General features: G+C 42.6%; 1 protein-coding gene across 3 annotated transcripts in view; it reads right to left on the bottom strand.

Moving 5' to 3' along the window:
- Positions 1–27,293, bottom strand: part of KDM1B (lysine demethylase 1B) — a 67,638-nt gene that overhangs the window by 14,497 nt on the left and 25,848 nt on the right. The window contains exons 8-17 of one of the 3 annotated variants that reach the window (XM_007973591.3): positions 23,888–23,926; positions 21,728–21,938; positions 18,312–18,496; positions 12,238–12,414; positions 11,811–11,885; positions 8,889–9,026; positions 7,805–7,976; positions 3,519–3,646; positions 1,648–1,779; positions 986–1,060 (exon numbers count right to left, since the gene is read on the bottom strand). In XM_007973591.3, coding sequence (XP_007971782.3) covers positions 986–1,060; positions 1,648–1,779; positions 3,519–3,646; positions 7,805–7,976; positions 8,889–9,026; positions 11,811–11,885; positions 12,238–12,414; positions 18,312–18,496; positions 21,728–21,938; positions 23,888–23,926 — 1,332 coding nt within the window. The remainder of the gene's footprint in view (positions 1–985; positions 1,061–1,647; positions 1,780–3,518; positions 3,647–7,804; positions 7,977–8,888; positions 9,027–11,810; positions 11,886–12,237; positions 12,415–18,311; positions 18,497–21,727; positions 21,939–23,887; positions 23,927–27,293) is intronic. The other 2 variants (XM_073005683.1, XM_007973593.3) reach the window with 2 other exon arrangements.

The following is a 27,293-nucleotide window of genomic DNA, read 5'->3' as shown; positions in this document are numbered from 1 at the left end:
ACCAGGGATTGCTGCCCCAAATCTCCTAGTTGTTTAATGGCAGGAGCAATGTTAGGACCCCCTGCCCCAACCCTAACTCATTCCCTAGACCTGTCTTTCCCATGTGATATGCACTCCTTTATTTCTGTATGAAAATCAAGGACTATGAAACAAGTTTTAGATAGCTGAAGTGTAGGAAGCATAGCGAGTCTAGGAACTAGTGATAGTTCATCAATTATATTTTTTCATAGTCATTTAAGATATAACTAAACTTAAATTTTCAAGGTTTACTAAATCCCCTCTAACCCAAGCAGGCACCTTTATTCTCCAGTACTATAAATCTCAGTGTGATTTCAGGTATTCAATTCAGCAGTACCTTGTACTATTCACCTACTAAAGCTGTTTACAAAAAACTTAAGCCATATAAAAGTACTTCTGACAGTTTCAAGATTTCAAGATGAAAATACAACTTTCTTGATCTGAAAAAGGATTCCGTGGTTTAAAAACAAATGTGGAGAGCACAAAATAAAAGTAAAACAGATTTCTTTAATGAAGTAAGATAGATTTCTTCAATGCAGGACTTCTCAGAGCCTTTAATATACTTCTATTTAACCCTATACAACTTCTATTTAACTCTAAAAGTAGAGTATCATATACAATACTTCCCAAACTTACTTGGCCTTGCCAAACTTATTTGACCAAGGAATTTTTTTTCTTGTTCAACTCTCAGGACTAACGTGCTCTAGAACTCACCTCAAGGAATGCAATTCAGAATTCCATCTGCCATGCATCTATACAGTGTTAGAGCAATGAAATCATTTTTTTTTTTTTTTTTTTTTTTGCGTATGTACACACTATTAAATGGAGATATATAACTTAACAGAAATCCAACAAGGCTCCAGGCAGATTCCCAAAGGCAAACTCCTTGATAGGAAAGATTTCTCCTTCCCTCCAAGCCCCTGGCAGCAAGGGTTTCTACCCACCCTTGTACTGCCCTAGCTCTTACCTTTTGTGCAGAATACCCTGTGCCATCTGTAGTGGTAACCTGCACTTCATCTCCAGAATAATCAACACTCTGCACCTGCCCAAAAAGCAATTATGACAAAAAGTGAGGGATGGAACCACGGGATCCAGGATCCTTTCCGATTCTCATATTACATGAATTTACATCTCCAAGGCTAAGGGGAATCTTTTCCTGGCATTCAGAGATCTAAACAATTGTTATAGCTGAACTCAGGGAGTTAGGTCAGAATATACAAAATAAATACTGTGTCAGAATATGGAAAATAGTTATAATATGGTGTGAAGTGAAATACAGATAAGTTATCACCCCCATGATTACAATAGCACACAATACAAATGCACGGAGACAAAGATTTGGAGGGAAAATTTTAAAGTGAAAATAACTGCACTGGGTTAGGAAGGTTGTGAGCAATTTGAATAACTTCTTAATAGAAATGCACTGGGGCCACTACGGTTTCCAAGCAGCAGCAGCTGCCTCACTGACATGGATAATGCTAAACAGGCTATGAATGAGCCACAAAAGTACTTCCAGACCCTGGCTAAACACCAAAGCCAGCCCCATTCTCCTGCGTGAGCCGCATGCTCAGAACTTCACATCCTCCCCAAACAAGGCAGAGCCAGAGCCTCCCAGCAGTTGATACTCACTGGAGATTTGAGTCGAATGTCTAGCCCTTCTGCCAGTTTTTCAATTATCACCGAGTACCCGGGAGTTAGCAGAGTGTGGTCACCAGCAAACTGGGCAAAGAACTCATTGTGGTCCCAGGAGCGAGCAGACACCTGGGAAACAAGAGAGGTAGGGGACACAGCTGTGTAAATCCTTGCGCCTGTGCCTGAGGGCCAATATGAGGAGCTCCAGGTGGGAACAGTCACCAAGGCAGGAGGGCAGGAGATGGGCAGACCAGCCCAGGCAGAGACTACCATTGCAGGGAGGAAATCTTGATAATTTTATTGGAGGAAAGTTTATTTGAGAACAAAAGGTCTATATGACTTGGGCATGGGTACCACTCCTTGATAACAATAGAAGCTGATTTTATGTACTGACAACTCTGGCAAAGTAGAATTCTATGAGGGTAAAACTGTATTTGATCAACATTTATAAATATGCTATCTGTCCTCAACATGGAAGCTCTACAGAGTAGAAACCCAGCACGATTTTGGAAAACAGCACGATTCCAATCACAATGCAAAACCAAGCAGAAATGGAGAGGTCCCAAAGGGGCCTCTGAAATCATCCGTGGAGTTCTATTCAAAATACAGAATACTGGAGTATTAAGTTCACAGTTGGTTAAATGAGTCAGGCAAGCTTAAATTGACTTTAACAAGGTAAACAGACCAGACTTGCAAGGATACTCTATGTTGGCTTCTTGAGAGCAGTGTTTTGTTTTAGACTCCAAGGTTCCACAGAAATGACACAAGGCCCTCTGCAGAGGTCAGGGAAAGGAGGGTAGTTAAAGAGACCAAGTCCTGGTGCTGCGGCTCATGCCTGTAATCCCAGCATTTTGGGAGGCCGAGGCAGGAGGATCACTTGAAGCCAGGAGTTCAAGATCAGACTAGGGAACATAGCAAGACCCCATCTCCACAAAAAATAAGAAAAATATAAGAGACCCTGCTCTGATTCAGCCCCGTAGCCCTTCGTCCTTTGATTTCTTCTTTTTTTCCCCAAGACAGGGTCTCACTCTAGCACCCAGGCAGGAGTGTGGCAGCACCATCACAGCTAACTGCAGCTCTGACCTCCTGGAATCAAGCAGTCCCACCTCAACTTCCCACGTAGCTGGGACTACAGGCACATGCCACCAAGCCCAGCTTTTTTTTTTTTTTTTTTTGTAGAGACAGAGTTTTGCCATGTTGTCCAAGATGGTCTTAAACTCCCGGGCTCAACCAATCCACATGCCTTGGCCTCTCAAAATGCTAGGATTACAGAGGTGAGCCACTGCATCCAGCCTCTTCCTTTGTTTTTATGTATTGAGCTTCTTTCACAAGCATTATCTGAAGAGGAGTTTCTCTTGCTTCAAAAAAAAAAAAAAAAAGTTGAAAAAACAACCAAAACCACTATAGGGTTAATATGCTCAGAAGTCATGGTTTTCAAACTTTTAAGCAGAACCATTCTTTCCTGTTTATCCAAACCAGCGCAAATTCACTATTTAGACACACAAAACACATACACATACACACAAACAAGTACTTTCTCTTTTTTTTTTTTAATTTTTGAGACTCCAGGCTGGAGTGCAGTGGCATGATCTTGGCTCACTGTGACCTCCGCCTCCCGGGTTCAAGCAATTCCCCTGCCTCAGCCTCCCAAGTAGCTGGACTACAGGCGTGCACCACCACACCCAGCTAACTTTTTGTATTTTAGTAGAGATGGGGTTTCACCATGTTGGCCAGGATGGTCTTGATCTCCTGACCTCATGATCCGCCCACCTCAGCCTCCCAAAGTGCTGGGATTACAGGCGTGAGCCACCGCGCCTGGCCTAAACCAAGTATTTTCAGAGCACACCTTTCACAAAACTCAACCGCACCTGGTGGAGGTTGCTGCCACAGGCATACTCCAGGTTACTGAGATGGAACTGAAGCACCTGTCCCTCCAGCTCGTTGAACTGGATACCAGATTCCTTAATAAACGCCTTGTAGATCTCTTCTATCTTTTCTGTAATGGGAATGGATCAAAGCAGAAAAAAAAAAAACAGCTGTAATGAGATTCTCCAATTCCTTCTCCTTTGCTTTCAACCTCTGTCACCCAGCAACACCCAAAACTTCCAAAGTCTTTTCCCAAGTAAAGTCAGAGGGAAAAAGATCTCTTGACAAGGTCCATTTCTCTCAGGAAGAGAAACTTTATCTTAACTGGCAACAAAAATACGTAAGTTCTATATCTTCAGAAACGTCTCAATTTTGCTTAGTTGAGAAACGGTTTCCTCTTTTGCTCAAGATACAGAAAAAGTGTCCCCACACATAGATGTACATGCACACACACAGAAGTTACCATTCTCTTTCTGGTCCTGCTGCCATCACCTTAAAGTCAATGCTTACAGCATCTCACCTCCACTAAGAGACCTGTAACCTACTGGCTACCGTCTGTCCCAAATAAGAATATTCCATTATGGGCTCGTATGCTGTCAGCCCTCTGCCTCCATATCTACAACTACTGGCTGCCTATGTAATAAATTCCCCAACAACAGCCAGGCAAAGCTAGCACATATTTTAACCTTTCCGAAGGGAGCAGCTACTATCTGCCCACTCACAGGCTCTGCTGTGCTGCTTTGAATCTTTTTCCTGGTAAATTCCTACCCTGCAGAGTCTGCGACCTCCTACTCTCCCTCACAGGAATGCCTTCTCCCACCCAACCATTCATTATGATCCGGCATCATTGGGCCATGGCAAGCCTCCAGAATTTCTGTCATCAACTCCAGCCCTTATTTGTCTGTCCCACTCAACCGGACCTTGTAACTGCATGGACACAGCCATGTGCTATCATTATTGTCTTACATTCCTTTGCAGCAGGGCTGGAAGAGGGTTCTAGCTTCATGTCTGACTAATTCTCAGCATCTCAGTCCAGGTTACTTCCTTACAGCTGTTCCAGTGATGACAACCATCCAAAACATGCATCACAGACTCCAAGTGTCTTTTTCTGGTGTTTCTTTCTTTTCTGGTTTTTTTTTTTTCCCCGAGACAGAGTCTCACTCTGCCACCCAGGCTGGAGTGCAGTGGTGCCATTCTGACTCACTGCAGCCTCAACTTCCTGGGCTCCACCAATCCTCCCACCTCAGCCTCCCAAGTAGCTGTGACTACAGGCAACCACCACCATTCCCAGCTAGAGATGGGTTTCACCATGTTGCCCAGGCTGGACTCAAACTCCTGAGCTCAAGAAATCCACCCACCTCAGCCTCCCCAAGTGCTGGGATTACAGGTGTGAGCCACCAGGCCTGGCCCCCAAGTTTATAGAGTGTCACACACTTGTCTGACTAGAAGCAGAACTGAGGCATCAGTTACTTAAAAAATTTTTTTTTTTTTTTTTTTGAGATGGAGTCTGGCTCTGTCACCCAGGCTGGAGTGCAGTGGCCGGATCTCAGCTCACTGCAAGCTCCACCTCCCGGGTTTATGCCATTCTCCTGCCTCAGCCTCCAGAGTAGCTGGGACTACAGGCGCCCGCCACCTCGCCCGACTAGTTTTTTGTACTTTTTAGTAGAGACGGGGTTTCACCGTGTTAGCCAGGATAGTCTCGATCTCCTGACCTCGTGATCCGCCCGTCTCGGCCTCCCAAAGTGCTGGGATTACAGGCTTGAGCCACCGCGCCTGGCCAAAAAAATTTTTTTAGAACAGCTCAAGGCTTTCATCAAAATGTTCAGTTCTTGCACTAGATTGTAACAAGGGGATACCCAAGAGACCTCAAGATTTGTGCCTGGCTTTGTCGCTCCCAGACCCCTGGGCTCTGTACCACTTTCTGTGACTTTTGTAGAAGTCACATCCCTACTTCCTGATGTGTAGTTTCTACATTCCTGTTGGTTTTGTGGAGGGGGTGGGCAGGGAACCAAGATTGCTAGGATAGTACCTAAAATTAAATATAAACAGACTGAGAGAGGCCGCAATGTGATTTTTTTTTTTTTTTTTTTTTTTTTTTGGAGACGGAGTTTCGCTCATCATCCAGACTGAAGTGCAATGGCCCAATTTTGGCTCACTGCAACCTCTGCCTCTCAGGTACAAGCGATTCTCCTGCCTCAGCCTCCCAAGTACCTGGGATTACAGGCATGCGCCACCCATGCCCAACTGATTTTTGTATTATTAGTAAAGACAGGGTTTCACCATGTTAGCCAGGCTGGTCTTGAACTCCTGACCTCAGGTGGTCCACTCGCCCTGGCCTCCCAATGTGCTGGGATTACAGGCATGAGCCACTACGCCCAGCCCAGTGTGAATGTTATGTAAATAATATTTAAAATAGCTTTAGTGCACATGCTTTCTGAAATGAAATCTAGTCCCTTAGTATATAGATTCGAGTTTCCCCAGCTTTGTGATGGTAAGATGAGATCTCAGACAGCTAAGATACTAACAGGCAGGATATAACTATAGCCTTACACAGAGATGTGTGCACTATTACCAAAGCTTTTAAACAAGCTATTGGTAAGATGAAATACCTACTTACACAGTAAGAATTGCTGAGCCTACCTTAACAACGTGGGTTTTTTATTTGTTTTGTTTGTGAGACAGTGTCTCACTCTGTCACCCAGGCTGCGGTGCAGTGGCAAGATCATAGCTCACCGCGGTCTTTAACTCCCGGACTCAAGCGATCCTCTCACCTCCTAAGTAGCTGGGATTACAGGCGCGCACCACCATGCCTGGCCTACAGCTTGTTCTAGGTAAGGGTAAGGCAAAGCATTATCATTAAACATTTTTATTGGGTGACTCTGAAAGAAATGCAACAAAAACTCCAGTCAGTAACTGCAACACAGGTACAAAACACTAACCAAGTCCCGAGAATATCCTGCCAGTTAGCCTAACAACTGTTCTCAACTCCAGAACATGTAACAACCTACAAATTAGTCTGGACACTACAACATTTGATTAAATGATCCCTGTTGATGGGAGTATATTTCTGAAAATGTTCTCTTATAGTATATCAGTCAAAACTAAGGACAATTACAGTGTAGATCTCTTAGAGGTGGTGGGTTGCCACAGTAGAGGGGGAGGGAAAAGAGAAAAAGAAGAGACAGATAGTCCTTGCTACTAAGAAGTTTACCCCAAACAGAGATGAACTGTACATCAGCCTGAAGAATTGAGAGCTCTTGCAAAGAAACATGTAGTTGAAGCAAATGAACACCTTGAAAACTGAGTTCAAATGTTCACACTACAAGAAATTCCAACATGCCTCCAAGAACTACAAGTGAATACATTCAGGTCACAAAATTGTAGGCCAAATAAATACCAATTTAAGAAGCAATACAATGAAATTTCAGCTGGCACCCTCGTGAAAATGAGCCACTATGGGTGGTCAACTTTTCTAAAGAGTTGTGCCTAACATTGCCCATTTAAGTACAAAAGCCAAAAGATTTTGAATTTTTTTTTTTTTTTGGAACTAGGGTCTTGCTTTGTTGCCCAGGCTGGAGTGCAGTGGTGGGATCACAGCTCACCAGAACCTCAACCTCTTCAGCTCAAGCTATCCTTCCACTTCAGCCTCCCAAGTATCTGGGACTACAGACACACACCACTATGCTTGCCTTTTTTTTTTTTTTTTTTTTTGTAGACACAAGGCTCACTATGTTGCCCAGGCTGGTCTTGAACTCCTGGGCTCAAGTGATCTTCCCTGCTTGGCCTCCCAAATGCCCGGATTACAGGTGTGAGCCACTGCACCTAATGGATTAAAATTCTTAAACTGTAATACTCTTGCATTCTTAAAATATACTGGAAAAAACCTTAACTCATTGCTCAACAAAAAGAAATCCTGGCACACAGAAACCCTTATCTAGAAAAGACATTACGAGGTGATGATTTATCACACAGGGCTTACCACATGTTTCCATAAAAGCAAGCTACTCTGGGAAATTTAAAATTAAACATGTAGGTAATTTTGTAAAACACCAGCTATTGTGTAAAGTAAGGTCTGTGTGTGTGTGTACGCAACGCAAGCATCTAAGGCTCCCTAAAAAATGTTCTTCTCCCCCTGAGAACTTGGAGAATCCATCAGTCCAAAAGAAATGCTCAGGAGGGTTTCCCTGTTGCTGACATCCGACCTAGCAAATGAATGATGCCACTGCTGATGAAGCTTAGGTAACAACGAAACTGAGATGGAACAATCAGAACACCGTTCTCCCCATACCTCCTAAAGGGACATCTTGGAGCTGAGTCTTATCCTTTCTCCACTCAGAGACAACATCCAAGAGAGCATTAAAATGAAAATCCATGCGCTTGTCAATAGTGGGGTCAGTTATTCTTCCACCTTCCTGAATTAAGTCACATCTTTCTCCAAATTTATGCATGCTGATGCCAAGCTTCAAAATAATAAGAATAAGAAGGTGAAAATTTTTCCTGGAAAAAAATGTTTACAGGTTCTAAGCTGAACATCAGACAGAGCTCTCATGGAGAAAATGGGCTAATACCTCTCAAAAATAAAGCTAAATATGCTTCACAGGGAATGGCAGCAAAGGCAGGCAGCAAAGGCAGGCAGTGAAAAAAAACAGCATGAAATCTACAATATTTTATTTGATGAGAATGTGAGAGGGGCAACAACAGCTCCCACGCCACGCCCACTGTAACTTTTTGGCTAATGTTTCAGATGCTAGACACTGCCTGTCCTTGCTCGAACATTCTATCTCTTCTGTGGACCCTCATGTAAATGAACACACAAACACACAAACACTCACAGCAGAAGCTGAAATTGAACTGACCATCAATAAACATTTCAGAAAAAGCCTTGGGCCCACCAACTCTTCAAATAGACTCTGTAAGACTGCCAGATTAAAGACAGGCTGCCTCATTAAATATGACGTTCAGATTAGTAATACATAATTTTTTAAGTATGTCCCAAATATTGCATGTAAATATTGCACGTAATACTGGGAAATACTTGGGTAAAAAATTACTTGTTTATCTGAAAGTGAAATTTAATTGAACATTCTGTATTTTTATATGCTAAATCCGGCAACCCTAAAATTATGAGCTAACCAAGTGACCTGCAAATAACAAGGAAATGAAATTAAAGAGCTTAGAAAAAGGAAAAAGTCTTTTACATCCTCTAGTTCTACCTTCTCAGAAAGGCAGAAGTGTAATTCTTACTACTTTGCAGAGGAGATGAGGGGGCTGTTATATGTAATTTACTTTAGAAACATATTAATACTGCACGCAAGCAAATTGAAACTGTTTTTCTTTCCTTTATCTACAACACAAAGCTAAAAGAAACTCACTTGCTCACACATTAATGCTACTGGGTTGTTAATACACCCATTAACAATCTGAGCTCCTCTTCCAACTGTGACGCCTTTAAAAGATTTGTCATCCCAGACTCGGCCTCCAATTCTGTCTTTGGCTTCCAGGACAGTCACCTAAAAAGACAGACGGTCAGGGAAGCTAAATAGGACACAAGAGTTATATCAGACACAGTATTATAAAAATGTAGAAGGACACTGTTAAATAGCATCTATATTTAGTTAATTCAAAATATTTCTACAAAAACAACTTTAAAAAGCAGGCAGTGTGAACAGAAGCCAAAACAGATGTTCAAAACAATCCATCTAGACTCTAGCAAGGAAAAACTGAGTGGTCTGTTGAAAGAATCACTCAAACCAGATAATAAGATTTGATGAACTAGGCCAGACGCGATGGCTCACGCCTGAAATACCAGTACTTTGGAAGGCAGAGGCAGGAGGATCACATGAGGCCAAGAGTTTGTGGCCAGTTTGGCCAACATCGCAAAACCCCGTCTCTACCAGAAATAAATTAGTCTGGCGTGGTGACACACACCTGTAATCCCAGCTACTCAGGTGGCTGAGGCACAAGAATCACTTGAACCCAGGAGGTGGAGGCTGCAGTGAGCAGAGACTGCGCCACTGCACTCCAGCCTGGGCAACAGAGCGAGACTTTGTCTCAAAAAAACAAAAAGATTTAATGAACTAGTACATGAAATGTACTTTGAAAGCTTTTTATAAAATAGTATTCCATAAGTTAAGAAGCAGTTAAAAACTTCTTTAGGTGATTTTTCCTAAGAAATATCTACGTAGCAAAATTCCTTTAGCACTGCGAATAAGCCTTAACTTCCCTAAGATATATTTTTTTAAAAAAAAAAGTATGCCACTCCATATAAATATGACCTCATGGGCATGGCCTAATGAGGTTTGTCTCATACCCAGGCTATTTTATTGCCACCAAATTTCTAATGCTGGTGGCATGAGAAGCTGCTCTTGGGTGCACAGGCAGTGCCTCACCTGCAGCCCTGGGATTCCAAGTGCCACATTCCCTGAGTTGCATCACCTGAAAATGTGAGTCCTATTCATCGCAAGGCCAGTCTTTCACTTCTGGATCTCTAGAAACTACTTGAAATTCTCGAGGAGAGGTTCCCCAAGTTAACCATCTTTCAGGCTACTCAGAGGAATCGATTTCCCTCCCATGCGGGGAATGGAGGGCCTCCTGGGTATCTCCCCCATCACTTGGGGATGGGGCAGAAAGTAATACTGATTCTCCAAACTGCTTTCTCAAATGTAAATTCTTCACTTTCTCTAACTAGGATGGCTGCACCTTGTAGTTCTACCCTCTTCCTCTGACTTCAATTTTACACAGAACCATCCATTTCTAGTTTTTCTTTCTGGTTTTTTTTTTTTTTAAGTTGGGATCCCACTCTGTCACCCAGACTGGAGTGCAGTGGCTAGATCTCAGCTCACTGCAACCTCCGCCTCCTTGACTCAAGAGATCCTCCCACCTCAGCCTCTTGAGTACCTGGGGCCACAGGTACATACTACCATGCCAGGTCAGTTTTCTTTTACATTTTTTTTTTTTTTTTCGGTAAAGACAGGGTTTTGCCATGTTGCCCAGGCTGATCTCAAACTCCTGAGCTCAAGCGATCTGTTCACCTTGGCCACCCAAAATGCTGGGATTACAGGCACTGAGCCACTGTGCCCAGCCCATTTCTAGTTTCTTTTTAGTAGAAAAGGAGAGCTGAACATTAAAGTCCAGCCTCCCTAGATTTTGGATTTTAATAACCTTCCTTGTAATATAATCTGTGGGTTTCCCAAGTAAAACTCAAATAACCTTGGCCCAAATATCTAACACTGAAATAAACAATCAACTGAAACATATGCTAGGCCCGGAGCAGTGGGTCATGTCTGAAACGAGATTCAAAGGGTGTTTTTTCTTTTTTTTTTTTGAGATGGAGTCTCACTCTGTCGCCCAGGCTGGAGTGCGGTAGTGCAATCTCAGCTCACTGCAAGCTCCGCAAAGGGCGTTTTCGACAGGTATAAAAAAATTTAACTGGAGGCTGGGCATGGTGGCTCACGCCTGTAATCCCAGCACTTTGGGAGGCCAAGGCAGGCAGATCGCTTGAACTGAGGAGTTTGAGACCATCCTTGCCAACATGGTGAAACCCTGTCTCTACCAAAAATACAAAAATTAGCCAGTCTCATAACACTGTCTCAAAATAAATAAATAGATTTAAAAAAAAAAAAAACCTTAGAACTGAGTATTTCAGAAAATTTTACACGAGAAATAGTGAATATCCATGCTACTATTTGCGGTCTCAAACTACTGTGGAAACAGGCTTTTTTTCATCATTTCTATTGTGCGAACAATAACCTGTCAAGAATTTCTACTTCGGCCAGGTGCAGGGGCTCACGTCTGTAATTCCAGCACTTTGGGAGGCCAAGGCAAACAGATCACTTGAGGTCAAGAGTTCAAGACCGGCCTGGCCAACATAGTGAAACCCTGCTTTACTAAAAATACAAAAATTAGCTGGGCATGATGGCACACAGCTGTAATCCCATCTTGAAACCCAGGAGGAGGAGGTTGCAGTGAGCTGAGATCGCACTGCTGCACTCTAGCCTGGGCGACAGAGCAAGACTCTGTCTCAAAAAAAAGAATTTCTACTTTGATGCCAAGTTAGAATTTCTTCTGACTTGCTCATTAGAGTCTAAAATTATCTCCAAAGCTGTGAGAATTTCTATTTACCTTTCTCTTATGAAATCAATTTCAAGTTTTATAACTTTTCTAGGACCTAATATAAACATATAATATATTTAGTATTCTTCAATAAAAATAGGAACTGGTTTCTAAATCTTAGAAATTTGGACCAAAGGGAGCAGCCAACCATCTGCTCTAACTCCATGTCCCCAAAATCCTACCTTAATTCCAAAGTTATGCAGTTGCCTAGCAGCTGCTAATCCTGCTGGACCAGCCCCGATAATGATGACTGATTTCTTAAAAAGAAAAGAAACAAAATTCCAATTAGAGCAGATGATAACAACGTCCTGTTTTAGTTGTTCTGGAACTGCAGAGCAAATTCGTTCATTTACATTTCCTTGATGTCCTTAGAAAGTTATTTTCAAAAAGAATGTGGGGGCACTTGTCTTATTACTCCCTTTCCTTTTCCCCTACAATCTCGGGAAAGAGTGCTTGATGGTCTCCTTTCAGGAGAAACACATTCTGCGAAAGCCTTGCTTCTGTAAGTTTTATGGTGATGATGTGGCTTTTACTATATTTATTAACAGCAACAGACTAGCGTTTGTCCTGATCAATGGCAAGGCTATCACTAAAGCTACAATCACCTACATTGTGGTAGTCCTTAGGGAGAAGATACTGGTCGGCTCCCACGCTGAGAACTCCAGTGTTGATGAGACCTTTTCTGGTCATAAAATACAGTATCCTCTCCACTTCCTGAACGCATCGAATACGCACGAGACCCCGCACGATGATGTGAGGAATACATTTCTGAGGAGTAAGAGCTTCCTGTGTTTGGAAATAAAACCAAACTGCTTTTTAAAAAAAGTCCCAAGGAATTCAAACAATAGCAGGAAAACAATCCATTTAAAAGACAAGTAAAAGATTTGAATCAACATTTCTCAAAAGTAGACGCTCAAATGGCCAACAGGAACAGTCCTCCCTGGTTTCCAGAAGGAGATTGGTTCTAGAACCCTCCTAAGAAGACCAAAATCCATAGATTCTCAAGTCCCTTATATAAAATGACAGTGTTTACATATAATCTATGCACAGACTCCAGCATACTTCACGCTATCTCTAGATCACTTACAATACCTAAGACAATGTAATGCTATGTAAATAGTTGTTACATAATACTGTGTAGAAATAATGACAAGGAAAGTCTGTATAGCGTTTAGTGGAGATGCAACCATCCATTTTTTTCCCCAAATATTTTCTTTTTTCTTTTTTTTTTTTTTTGAGACGGAGTCTCGCTCTGTCCCCCGCCGCTGGAGTGCAGTGGCGTGATCTCGGCTCACTGCCAGCTCCGTCTCCTGGGTTCACGCCATTCTCCTGCCTCAGCCTCCCGAGTAGCTGGGACTACAGGCGCCTACCGCCGCGCCCGGCTAATTTTTTGTATTTTTAGTAGAGACGGGGTTTCACCGTGGTCTCAATCTCCTGACCTTGTGATCCTCCCGCCTCGGCTTCCCAAAGTGCTGGGATTACAGGCGTGAGCCACTGCGCCCAGCCCCAAATATTTTCAAGATGTGGAACCCAAAGGTACAAAAGGTCAAGTATATATGAAAAACTGCTCACCACCACTAATCATCAAGGAAATGCAAATTAAAGCCACAATGAAAATCACCTCATACCTGTTAAAATGGCTATTATCAAAAAAGACAAAAGGTAACAAATGATGAAGAGAAAAAAGAACCCTTATTCACTGTTAGTGGAATGTACATTAGTACAGTCATTATGGAAAACAGTATGGAGGTGTCTCAAAAAACTAAAAATAAAACTACTGTATGATCCAGCAACCCCACTGCGGGGTAGTCAAATAAAATGAATCAGCATGTCAAAGAGAGATGTGCACTCCCATGTTCACTGCAGCATTATCACAACTGCCAAGATATGGAATCAACCTAGAGGCCATTGATGGATGAATAAAGAAAATGTGCTATATCCACACAATGGAATACTAGTCCGCCTTAAAAGAAAAAAAGGAAGTCCTGTCATTTGCAACAACATGGTTGAACCAGAAGGACATTAAGTGAAATAAACCAGACACAGACAAATACTGCGTGATTTCACGTACACATGTGGAATCTAAAAACGTCCAACTCACAGAAGCAGAAAGTAGAACAGGCATTAGCAGGAGCTGAGGGGAGGGGGAATAGTGGGGAGATGTTGGTCAAAGGACACAAAATTTCAGTTTAGACAAGAGGAATAATTTCAGGAGATCCATTTTACAATATGGTAACTACAATACATAGTTAACAACAACGTATTATATATACTTGAATATCATGGAGAGATTTTTAAGTTCTCAGAGACAAAAAAAAGGTAAGTATATGATGTAAGGCATATGTTAATTACGTCAATTTAGCTATTCCACAATGTATATATATTTTCTTTTTTTTTTTTTTTTGAGATGGACTTTCGCTCTGTCACCAGGCTGGAGTACAGTGGCACGATCTCAGCTCACTGCAACCTTCACCTCCTGGGTTCAAGCAGTTCTCCTACCTCAGCCTCCCAAGTAGCTGGGACTACAGGTGCCTGCCACCAAGCCCGGATAATTTTTTGTATTTTTAGTAGAGACAGGATTTCACCATGTTGGCCAGGCTGGTCTCAAACTTCTGACCTCAGGTAAACCACCCACCTTGGCCTCCCAAAGTGCTGCGATTAGAGGCATGAGCCACCGCGCCTGGCCACAACATATATATATGTGTATTTCAAAACATCAGATTGTACATGATAAACATATACAATGTTTATTTCTCAATTTAAAAAGCAAACCAACTAATTTTTTAAACTTTTTTTGGTTCCTCAAAAGGTTAAACCTAAAATACTATATGACCCAGTAATTCCAATCCTTAGTATATACCAAAAAGAATGTTCAAACAAAATGTTCACAGCGGCAGTATTCAAATAGGGAAAAGGAGGAAACGATTCAAATGCCCATCAATGGATGAATGGGTACACAAAATGTGATGTGTACAATGAAATATTACTCAGCTATAAAAGTGAGTGAAGTTCTGACATGTGCTAAAACATGGATAAACCTTGAAAACATTATGCCAAGCGAAAGAAGCCAGTCACCAAAGGCCACATATTATATGCTTCCATTTACTGGAAATATCTACCACAATCTATACAGATAGAGAGTAGATCTGTGGTTGCCAGGGGCTGAGAACAGGAGAAAATGAGAACAGACCGTTTAATTGGTATGGGGTTCCCTCTTGGGATAATGAGAAAGTTCTGGAACCAGATAATGGTGATGGCTATACATTATATATGTATTTAATGCCACTGAGCCATAAATTTTAAGACGGTTAAGATGGAATGGGGCTGGGCACAGTGGCTCATGCCTGTAATCCCACCACTTTGGGAGGCTGAGGCAGGAGCATCACTTGAGCCCAAAACTTTGAGACTAGTCTGTGCAACATAGCGAGACCTTTTCTCCATTTAAAATAAATAAATGTTATGAGTACTTAACCATAATAATAATAAAAAAAATCTCTGGGTAATTCAAATCCATCACTTATCACTAAGACAGTAAGAACAAAGGGAGGTTTCCCCAGTGGGGAAAAAGGAGGAGGAGGAGACAACAGGAAGATACAGCGATTTACACTTTATCATGTCGGTCTTCCCTGAGCAAGAACGACTGCAGCAGGTGCATGGCGGCAGAGCACATCACACTCCTGACTCAACAAAGGCCACTACAGAAATCCAGGCTGCTGATCCTACTGACCGCAGAAAAAGCTGGATTCTTGTAACTGATAAGATTCGGGGGACAGGGGGGACGGGCATGGTGGCTCATGCCTTTACAGCACGTAATCCCAGCCCTTTGGGAGGCCAAGGCGGGTGGATCACCTGAGGTCAGGAGTTCGAGACCAGCCTGGCCAACATGGTGAAACCGCATGTCTATGAAAAATACAAAAAATTTAGCTGGGCGTGGTAGCATACACCTGTAATCCCAGCACTTTGGGAGGCCGAGGCAGGTGGATTACTTGAGGTCAGGAGTTAGAGACCAGCCTGGTTAACACGGTGAAACCCTGTCTCTACTAAAAACACAAAAAAATTATCCAGGTGTGGTGGTGCACGCCTGTAATCCCAGATACTCAGGAAGCTGAGGCAGGAGAATCGCTTGAACCCAGGAGGCGGAGGCTGCAGTGAGCCAAGATCGCACCATTGCCCTCCAGCCTGGGCAACAAGAGCAAAACTCTGTCTAAAAAAAAAAAAAGACACCGTCTTTCTCTGCTCACCTAGCCTTGGCATGGCCTTGATCTGTTTCAAAGACTCAAGAGTAATGATGCCACTACCTCCGCCCAGTGTCAGGAAGCAAGAACAGGCACCAAGCAGCTCCCACCCCAGGCCTCTCCTCTGCCCCTTGTCACCAATCCCCAGCTCCACCAGAACCGAATATTCAAGAAATAACACATACAACACTGGCTTAGATTGCTGCAGAAGATAACACATTTGTTTGTATTCATGAAGTTTAACAAGAATCATTTCAAGGCCAGGTGTGGTAGCTCAGGCCTGTAATTCCAGCACTTTGGGAGGCCAAGCCAGGAGCATTGTTTAAGCCCAGAAGTTTGAGAACAGCCTGGGCAACCTAGCAAGATCCCATCCTACAAAAAAATTAGCTGTGCATGGTGGCACGTGCCTGTGGTCCCAACTACTCAGAAGACTAAGATGAGAGAATCACCTGAGACTGGGAAGGCGAGGCTGCTGTACTCAACTGTGATGGTGCCACTGTACTCCAGCCTGGGCAACAGAACAAGCCCGTGTCTCAAAAAAAAAAAAAAAAAGAAAGAAAACACACATTTCAAAGTCTTTGATTCTTTTAAAGCAAATATATTTATGTTTTCCCACTCTAATATTAAGTATATACGGTAATTTTTTTTTTTTTTGACGGAGTTTCATTCTTGTTGCCCAGGCTGGAGTGCAATGGCGCGATTTTAGCTCACTGCAGCCTCCGCCTCCCAGGTTCAGGCGATTCTCCTGCCTCAGCCTCCCAAGTAGCTGGGATTAAAGGCCACGCGGCACCAGCCCCAGCTAATTCTTTGTATTTTTAGTAGAGACGGGGTTTCATCATGTTGGCCAGGCTGGTCTCGAACTCCTGACCTCAAGTAATCCACCCAACTCAGCCTCCCAACGTGCTGGAATTACAGGTGTGAGCCACCACGCCTGGCCAGTATATACAATAAATTCTATATTATGAAAAAGTAAAATAGATACAGGTAAGTTTAGGACTTCTATAAGATTCTTCCCCTGTATAAGTCAAATTTCAAAGTCAAACAAAAAGAAATGTGGCCAAAAAAAAAAAATTGAATCCAAGGCTGTTTCTTTGTTGTGTTTTTGTTTTTGTTTTTGTTTTTGAGACGGGATCTCACTATGTTGCCCAGGCTGGTCTTGAACTCCTAGGTACAAGTGATCCTCCTGCCTCAGTGCCCCAAGTAGCTGGGACTACAGGGCCACACCACCACTCTTTATAATTTATTTATAGGAAATTCTGACCATAATTTTGTTCAGTTGGTTTACTGAACACCTATTTCAAGGCTACTGGGCAGAAAATCAGTTGCACAGCCTACTCACCTGGCTATAATTCATACAGTTGCATTAACAGCCATAACTTAATCAGGCTATGTCATTTCATTCTGGATTCTAATCCAGTGAAATGCCACGGTGAAACTGGCATGTCTTTCTTTAGTTAAGATGACTTTGGCAGTCTTGCACAATGTTCTGAATTCAGCATTGACTCAAATTGCTGATTAAATTAATAAATCAGAAAAATGCTAGGGTCAAGAGAATCTTTGTGGGTTTTTTTTTTGGAAACAGGGTCTCATTCTATCACCCCAGCTAGAGTACAGTGATGCAATTATGGCTTACTGCAGCCTTGACCTCCCAGGCTGAGACCATCCTACTACCTCAGCCTCCTAAGTAGCTAGGATTACAGGCATGTGCCACCACACATGGCTAATTTTTTAATTTTTTGTAGAGATGGGGGTTCTCATTATGTTGCCCAGGCTGGTCTTGAACTCCTAGGCTCAAGCAATCCTCCTGCCTCAGCCTCCCAAAGTGCTGGAATTACAGACATGAGCCACTTCACCCAGCCCCTTTGTTTTTTGTTTTTAGTTAGTATTCCCATTCTCCCCACAATTTATCTTCACCTTTTTCAAGGTGGGTACAGTGTGACAGCCCTAACATTTATTTAGTCCCAACAGAAGAAAAGTACTGGTCTTGGTTGATTTAGGACGCTGGGGTGAATAAAAATTCCTGTCCTCAAGGATTTGTAATTCAATCTTCGATGTTTTTCCCTCTTGTCATTGTCATTGGAACTCCTTGGATCAAATCTTGCACCTTATACTCACCACTGGAGAGTCAGCATTCTGACTATCTGTGGTCTAAAGTAGTGGTTTTCAACAAGGGGTGATTCTGTCCCCGTTTGGAAATGTCTACAGACATACTTTGTTTTCACAGGTGGGAAGCGTTCCTGGAATCTAGTGGGTAGAAGCCAGGGATCTTGCTAAATATCCTACAGTGCAAAGACAGCCCCCACCACAAACAATTATCTGCCCAAACTGTCAACAGAGCCAAGGTTGAGAAACCCTGGCATAAAAGTGTCCATCCCCAGATAAAGTATCCCCTCCTTTCAACATCGTCCTTCTCTGTCCAGTGCTACTGGCTAACATGCCCTTACTTACTTTGCAGTTAGTATACCACAGTGCGAGGATGAGGTTTCTCAAAGCCAGGTACATGGTGGGGTCTCGGGAATATTCTGGAAACTCATAGAGCTCATCCAGTTCCATCACATCCGGCCTCACACAGAGGGCTTTGCCACACTCATTGGGCTGGTAGAAAGGCTGGAAGTATCGGTTCATGCCTGGAACTGATAGGTAACACAAATGGGCAACTCCTGGAAGCTGTAACTTCCAAATCCAGAAGAATTAAAGGGCAAAAGCAAACCAAAAAGTAAGCCAAGACAAGCTCCATGTCTACCCTACATAAATACCTTTGCTTCCTCCACCCAGTTAGATAAAACATACATAAACTTTTTTCTCATTCTTTCTTCACATTATTCTCAACTTTAATTTCTATAGCATGGAAATTTTTTTTTAATTTTTAATTGTGGTAAAAAAATGCATACCATAAAATGTATCAACTTTTTTTTTTTTTTTTTTTTTTTTTTGAGACAGAATCTTGCTCTGTTGCCCAGGCCGGAGTGCAGTGGTCTGATCTCAGCTCACTGTAACCTCCATCTCCCATCTCCTAGGTCCAAGCAATTCTCATGCCTCAGCTTCTTGAGCAGCTGGGATTACAGGTGCTCGCCACCACACCCGGCTAATTTTTCTACTTTTTGTAGCTATGGGTTTCACCATGTTGGCCAAGCTGGTTTCAAGGTACTGGCCTCAAATGATCCACCCATCTCAGCCTCCCAAAGTGCTGGGAATACAGGCATGAGCTACCATGCCCAGGTATCTTTTTTGTTTGTTTGTTTGTTTGTTTGTTTTGAGATGGAGTCTCACTCTGTCGCCCAGGTTGGAGTTCAGTGGTGCGATCTCAGCTCACTGCAAGCTCCGCCTCCTGGGTTCACGCCATTCTCCTGCCTCAGCCTCCCGAGTAGCTGAGACTACAGGCGCCCGCCACCACGCCCAGCTAATTTTTTTTTTTTTTTTTTGTATTTTTAATAGAGATGGGGTTTCACTGTGTTCCAGGATGGTCTTGATCTCCTGACTTCGTGATCCACCCACCTCAGCCTCCCAAAGTGCTGACATTACGGGCATGAGCCACCGCACCCAGCCTTCTTATCTGTTTTTAAGTGTACAGTTCAGTAGTGTTAAGTACATTCATGTTGCTGTGCCACAGATCTCTGGAACTTCTTCATCTTGTAAGACAAACTCTGTATCCACTGAATGCCCACTCCTCATGGAGATGCGTTTTCAAAATAACTTTTTTTTTTTTTTTTTCCCTCGAGACAGAGTCTTGCTCTGTCACCCAGGCTGGAGTGTAATGGCACAATCTCAGCTCACAGGAACCTCCACCTCCCAGGTTCAAGCAATTCTCCTTCCTCATCCTCCCTGGTAGCTGGGATTTCAGGCATGCACCACCACACCTGGCTAATTTTTTGTATATTTTCTTTTTTAGTAAAGACAGGATTTCACCATTTTGGCCAGGCTGATCTCGAACTCCTGACCTCGTGATCTGCCCACCTCGGCCTCCCAAAGTGCTGGGATTACAGGTGTGAGCCACTGTGCCCAGCCTAAAATAACTTTTATGGCATTTTTTTCTGACTATAAAATGAATAGGTTCATAGACGTAAATAACAATCACTAACCCCTGATTATGTCAGTAGTGGAGTTACATTTAGGGGTATACATTATCCTTATTTCTGTGTCTATTAACGGAGAATATTCATATAATAGATATCTGCCTTTGCAAAACCGGAAAAAAATGTCATGAAAGTGTCGTTTTCTAACCTGCTTTTTAATGTGTACAATATCATGAATACTTTCCTGTGTCACTAAATATGCATTCAATGGCTGTATAATTATTTTCTTATTATTTAACCATTTCCCTATTGCTAGGCATTAAATTTCATCCAATTACTTCACTATTACAAGCAATGTGAAAAGAAAGTTCTTTGTACCTAATCTCTGGGTTTACATTTGATTAGCTGTTTAGGGTAAACTCCTAGAAATAGCACTGCTGGGTCAAAGAGTCTCTGTTTTCCAGTTTTTGATGCACGCTGCCCCATCTTCCTTCGTAAACATACACCCTCCCCAGCAGCATTTGTCAAGTGCCTCTTCGTCACATCTTCGTCAACCCTGGGAACTACCACTTTAGCTTTGATTTCCACCACATCTAGATTTCAGTGTTACTGGTAAAAAAACAACAACAACAAAAAATAAAATCTTAAGACAGGACCACAGTGCAAAAATCTATTTGCATAATCAAAAATGCCATTTGTTCCTGTCCAGGCGTAGGAAATCCAGAATTCTTGCTTCTACACCAAGAATTCGAATGTAGAATTTTAAAGATGCCTTTAAAGTAAATAACCAGGCCGGGTGCAGTGGCTCACGTTTGTAATCCCAGCACTTTGGGAGGCCGAAGGGGGTGGATCACTTGAGGTCAGGAGTTTGAAACCAGCCTGGTCAACATGATGAAACCTCGTTTCCACTAAAAATATAAAAATTAGCCAGGTGTGGTGGCATGCGTTTGTAGTCCCAGCTACTCGAGAGACTGAGGCAGGAGAATCACTTGAACCTGGGAGGAGGAGGTTGCAGGGAGCCAAGATCGTGCCACTGCAATCCAGCCTGGGTGATAGAGTGAGACTCTGTCTCAAAAAGAAAAAAAAAAAAAAAAAAAAATTAGCCAGGTGTAGTGGCACATGCTTGGAGTCCCAGCTGTTTGGGAGCCTGAGGCAGGAGAATCACTTGAACCCAGGAACTGGAGGTTGTAGTGAGTCACGATCATGCCACTGCACTACAGCCTGGGCGACAGAGCGAGACTCCATCTCAAAAAAATAAAATAAAGTAAATAATCAAAAGCAAGCCTGCCCTGCAGTTTTTTTTTGAGAGTAGGTCATTTTTCTGGAATCACCAATGGCAATAATTAGAGGCAGAAAGACACAGAGGAAAAAGGACTGCTCATGTAGTTGATAACGTTTTCCCGGTAAATCAGAGTTCATGTTATCATTAAACGAGACAGCAATCCAACTTTCAAATAAACACTCATTAAGTCCTGTAGATAATTAGAATGTTACAGGTTTTCCAAATTACTGAGGAAAAATTAACCACACACTATACATAAACGATATGACTGATCCACAGTACAACAATTTCCATGAAATAATGAGGGGCTTTATATCATAGGTCACATACATTTTAAAAAATAAATTTTATCTACTTATTTATTTTTAGAGATAAGGTCTTGCTATGTTGCCCAAACCGGTCTCGAACTCCTGGCCTCAAGGGATTCTCCTGCCTCGGCCACCAAAAGTGCTGGGATTACAGGCATGAGTCACTGTGCCCAGCCTGCACATTTAAAAAAATCCTTTGCATTATTCCCCAGGGAGGGGAGTGGGGAATGGAAAGCAGGGAGTCCCAGGAATGGCTCTCACCGTGCACGGAGGGGGTGGCCTTGGAGTGCTCCAGCTTCCCAGGGCTGGCATTGCCAGTGGCAGCGGCGCGGTTTGTGCTGGTGCAGGAGGGGCTCATGCCAACACAGTCAGGATAGTAGGCAGACAGCAGGGGCGCTGCCACGCTGTCTTTCAGCAAAGGAGGTAGGATGAGCATAGAGTACCACCAGTGATTGGAAACTTCCAATACTCTCTGCAATGGGCCAGGCAGGAAGAAGAGAGACAAGCACAGACAAGAAATGTACAAGCAGATTCTGCCAAGGAAAGAGGGTTCTCTTCGTTTTATTCATCCTTAACCCACTATGCTTTTTCTCGCTCAGACTTAACAATTCTATTCCAGAGCTCTACACACACAGATGTAGAAACAAAAATGGGCTGATAACACCTGGCGGGAATGTCTCCCAAGCAGAATTATTTCCGACATACAGCAACAGCCTCCTTATCCCTCCTCTAAAACAAGCCCCCCAGCGCCAGGTGAGTCTGAAAGCTGTGCCCATTTACTAGATCGCAAGCCTAGGTTTAAGTCTGATGTGAGAAATGTATCTCTGCTCAGTAATCATCTATCATTCAAGCCCCACGCCTTTAACTTAGGACCTCAAGATAGTAAAAATTGGGAAACTAGGCATAAAAAATAATGCTCCCAAGTAGTAAGTATTACTGCTTTTTGCCAAAGGCTACTAAAAAACTTTCAGAGGGAAAAGTACACTGCAACCATCAGAATAAGATGCCAAATGTAGAACTGAACAAAAGCAGTTACTTTCAGTCTTCAAATATGTGATCCTGTTCCAGAGTTGACTTAACATATGGAGTCAACAAATCAGAGCCTTCTCATGATGACTACTGAAATAAAAAAGAAAGTCTATGTGGCTTCTAAAGCAACACTGCCACAATCCATGGTAGACAGGCTTTTCTAAATGCAATCTGACACTTATGCTCCAGGAATTCGGAAGAAAAAAAAAATGTCTATTCTGGAGCCTAGAAAAAAAAAAATGTGTGTGTGTCTGTGTGTGTACACACACACATATACACATAATTACATGGTTTTGCTGGGCCCCCACTCAAATCTCCTCTTGAATTGTAGTTCCCATAATCTCCATGTGTCATGGCAGGGAGCCGGTAGGAGGTAATTAACCCATGGGGGCGTTACCCTCATGCTGCTCTTCTGATAATGAGTTCTCAAGAGATCTGATGGTTTTACAACGGCTTTTCCCCCTTTGCCATCATGAAGGACACATTTGCTTCCTCTTCTGCCATGATACTAAGTTTCCTGAGGCCTCTCCAGCCATGCAGAACTGTGAGTCAATTAAACCTCTTTCCTTCATAAATTACCTAGTCTCAGGCAGTTCTTTATAGCAGCATGAGAATGGACTAATACGCGCACACACACCCTTTTATATAACAGAATGGATTTAAAGTAGATTTGCTAAAGACAATGCTGTCTTTGCCTGAAAAGCTATCGTAGTTCCTGAGTTTCAGACATCTAGAACAATCCAATCCTGAATCACTGAAAATCAGAATGACTCAGGATTCTAGAAACTCAAGAAACCCAAAATTTAAAAAACTCTTTTCTGAAACAGTCACTGAATCTGGTTACATGGTACACTGGAGTTTGTCAACTCAAGTAGCAAAGTCTTATGAAGACACAGGAAATGTGACCAGTTTTGCCAGCTGGAAGTACTGCTCCCCCTTCCATATCTGGGCGAGGACAAGACAAAGCCAACATGCTGAGGTCAGAATGCACAAGAACACTCCTGCAGCTGGATCCAGGCCAAGGCAATCAAACTGTGGCCCTCTTGTGCTTTTCTTAGGAGGACTCGAGTGGAGAAAAGGTCACAAAGTCATCCTTGAAAAACAAGTACAGCAAGCCTGAGCCCTAGAGCAAGGTAGGAGAGCTGTGTCTTCCTCTTCATTTCCTTTTAATGAAAACCAATAGAACTTTATTTTTATTTTTTAAGTTGGGGGAAGGACTACCCATAATATCACTATTGCTACCACTTTCATAATATAGTTATGTTAGATTAAAAAGCCACTGATCATCAACCAAAGAGAAAGAAATTCATGAAGCTGTTACTATCATTTCCTTATAACACTTATCATCAAAGGCACAATTAACCCCAATCCACAGCATGCGGAAGTACTCACTAGATCCTCTGGGAGGGAACAATGATCTGAGGTCTCAGGCTACAAAAGAAAACCAAGTGTTAAATTAGGGTTGCTTATAAAATAGTCTCAGGTATCAATTTATCTTCAATAAGATATCTCTTTTCACCTATCAGGCTGGCAAAGAAAAACATTTTGATGAAACAACAGAGTGTCCGGAGGCCTGGCTCTATGGCTCACGCCTATAATCCCAGTACTTTGGGAGGTCGAGCAGCACTCTGGGAAGTCAAGGTGGGCGGATCACCTAAGGTCAGGAGTTTGAGACCAGCCTGGCCAAAATAGTGAAACACTGGCTCTACTAAAAATATAAAAATTAGCCAGTCATGGTGGCGGGTGCCTGTAATCTCAGCTACTGGAGTGGCTGAGGCAGGAGAATCGCTGGGATCCAGGAAGTGGTGGTTGCAGTGAGCCGAGACTACACCACTGGAGCAAGACTCCATCTCAGAAAAAAAAAAAAAAAAAAGGGTTTGGGGAGACAGGCACTCTCATAAGGACGTTCCTGGTGGAAAATAAAGGCATATAACAACCATGAAGGGTGGTGACAAAATACAAACATTTAAAATGCACAATCATCTGACATCATCTTTTATAACTGAAAATACACATGATACATCCAGCAATTCTAACTGGGTTATATTTTCCAGAGAGAGACTCTTGTATATCTGCATCAACAAAAGTATTACAAAATGTTCAAAGGAGCATTATTTGTATTCAAAAAAAGCTAGAAACTGGCCAGGCTCAGTGGCTCATACCTATAATCCCAGCATTTTGGGAGGTCAAGGCAGGTGGATCGCTTGAGCCTGGTGGATCGCTTGAGCCTAGGAGTTCAACACCAACCTGGGTAACACAGAGAGACCCCCTCCCATCTCTACAAAAATTGCAAAACTCAGCCAGGCTTGGTGGTGCATGCCTGTACTTCCTCGGGAGGCTGAAGTGGGAGGACTGATTGAGGAGTTTGAGGTTGAGGCTGCAGTGAGCTGTAACAGCACCACTGCACTCCACCTGGGTAATGGAGACTTTGTCTCAAAAAAAAGGAAAAAAGCTAGCAAATACCCAAAGGTCATCAACAGTACAATGGACACCCAAATTGTATTACAGTCAAACAATGGCATGTTGCACAGCAATGAAAACAAACTACGACCACACATTACAACATGGATGCATCTGACAAACAATGTTGGGCAAAAGAAGCTAGAACAGGCTGTGTGCAGTGACTCATGCCTGTAATCCCAGCACTTTGAGAGGCCAAGGTGGGTGGATCACCTAAGGTCAGGAGTTCGAGACCAGCCTGGCCAACATGGTGAAACCTCGTCTCTACTAAAAATACAAAAATTAGCTGGGCGTGGTAGTGCACACCTGCAATTCTAGCTACTTGGGAGGCTGAGGCAGGTTAATCGCTTGATCCTGGGAGAAGGAGGTTGCAGTGAGCCAAGATCGCACCACTGCACTCCAGCCTGGGCGACAGATCAAGACTCCGTCTCAAAAACAAAACAAAAAAAGAAGCTAGAACAATCACAGTGTAGGATACCATTCATGTAAAACTTAAAAGCAAGCAACAAAACAAAACAAAACGATATGATTGTAAGTCAGGAAAGTAGGCAGTTACTCTAGGGCAGCAAGCGTTACAGACTGTGATTAACAGTGACACGGGGCTTCTAAGGGGCTGGTGTGTGTTCAGTTTCTTTCCTGGGAGCCAGCTAAATGGGTACTTGGTGAAAATTCATCAAGCTATGCATTTTGATTTGTGCATTTTCTGTATGTTTTATTTCACTAAGAAAAGTTGCCTAAATAAACAAGATTGTCATACCATATGGTCCAGCAGTTCTAGTCCTTGGACTATATTTCAAAGACACTCCTGTCCTTGTGCCAGGCAAGAATGCTCACAGTAGCATTTGTACTTAACAGCCAAAAACTAGAAACAGCCCTTATATTCATGAACACAAGAATAGATACACCAAGGTAGGTTCACACAATGTAATACTACTCTTTGGTATTAACACACCAAAGTTTTAGGCATCGACATGGATGCATCCCCAAAACCTTAATGTTGAGTGAAAAGAGCAAGTTAAAGAGGAATATAAACAATTGTGATATAATTTGTAACCAGTATAACAATAGGTGAAACTTTTGTTACTTAGGGTTTCAGAAATATGTATTAACTCTATAACAAAAAGCAAAGGAATAAGAAACACAAAATTCAAGGCCGGGCGTGGTGGCTCACATCTGTAATCTCTGCATTTTGGGAGGCCGAGGTGGATGGATCACCTGAGGTCAGGAGTTCGAGACAAGCCTGGCTAACGTGACGAAACCCCGTCTCTACTAAAAATACAAAAAATTAGTCGAGTGTGGTGGCGGGCACCTGTAATCCCAGTTGCTCAGGAGGCTGAGGCGGGAGAATCACTTGAACCTGGGAGGCAGAGGTTGCAATGAGCCGAGACTGCGCCACTGCACTCCAGCCTGGGTAACAAGAGCGAAACTCTGTCTCCAAAAAAAAAAAAAAAAAAAACCCACAAAATTCAGGACACTGTTTACTCCTGTAAGGGAAAGAGAGGAAGCATAATAATAACTACTAAGGAGCACACTGGAGGGAGGGACAAAGCCACTGGGAGCACTCTGTTTCTTCAACTAAGTAGTAGGGAGATACACCAGTGTTTGCTTTTATTCTTTCCTCCTTATATGCAAATTATAATTCTTTGTGTCTATAACTTATTTCATCTTAAAACAACAGCATCTACCCTTTGATATAGAAATTTCATTTGTAGGAACTGATCTTACAAATAAATATACTCAAAAATAGCACAGATAGAAAGCTTTTCACTAAAGCACAGTCAGGAACAGTAAACGTTTAAAAGTAACCTAAACGCCCTTCAATAGCACTAAATGAAGCACGGGATGTCTGTTTGAAGAGAAAGAAGGGCTGAGCACAGTGGCTCACACCTGTAATTCCAGCACTTTGGGAGACCAAGCTGGGAGGATCACTTGAGGCCAGGAGTTTGAGACCAGCCTGGGAAACACAGCAAGACCCTGTCACTACAAAAACATTAAAAACCAAAAAAAATTAGCTGTGCATGGTGGTGTGCCTGTGGCGAGAGGCTGAGTAGGGTGAGAATCACTTGAACTCAGGAGTTTGAGGCTGCACTGGGCTAAGAGGATGCCACTGTCCTCCAGCCTGAATGACAGAGAGAGACACCATCACTTAAAAAAGAATGAAATAAAAATAAAGAGAAAGAAGAGATCTTTATATACTTATATGAACACATCTTTGAAGACATATTAAATGAGAAAGAGCAAGATCAAAAACGGTGTACAGAGTTGTCAACTGTTCTTTTTCATGTTATTCTACAAATAAACCTTCACTGACTTTCTCCTTGACAGCACACTACACTGA

This window comes from Chlorocebus sabaeus, chromosome 17 (assembly GCF_047675955.1).
Source record: "Chlorocebus sabaeus isolate Y175 chromosome 17, mChlSab1.0.hap1, whole genome shotgun sequence".
NCBI lineage: Eukaryota > Metazoa > Chordata > Mammalia > Primates > Cercopithecidae > Chlorocebus > Chlorocebus sabaeus.
This window is presented reverse-complemented; position numbering and strand designations above follow the sequence as displayed.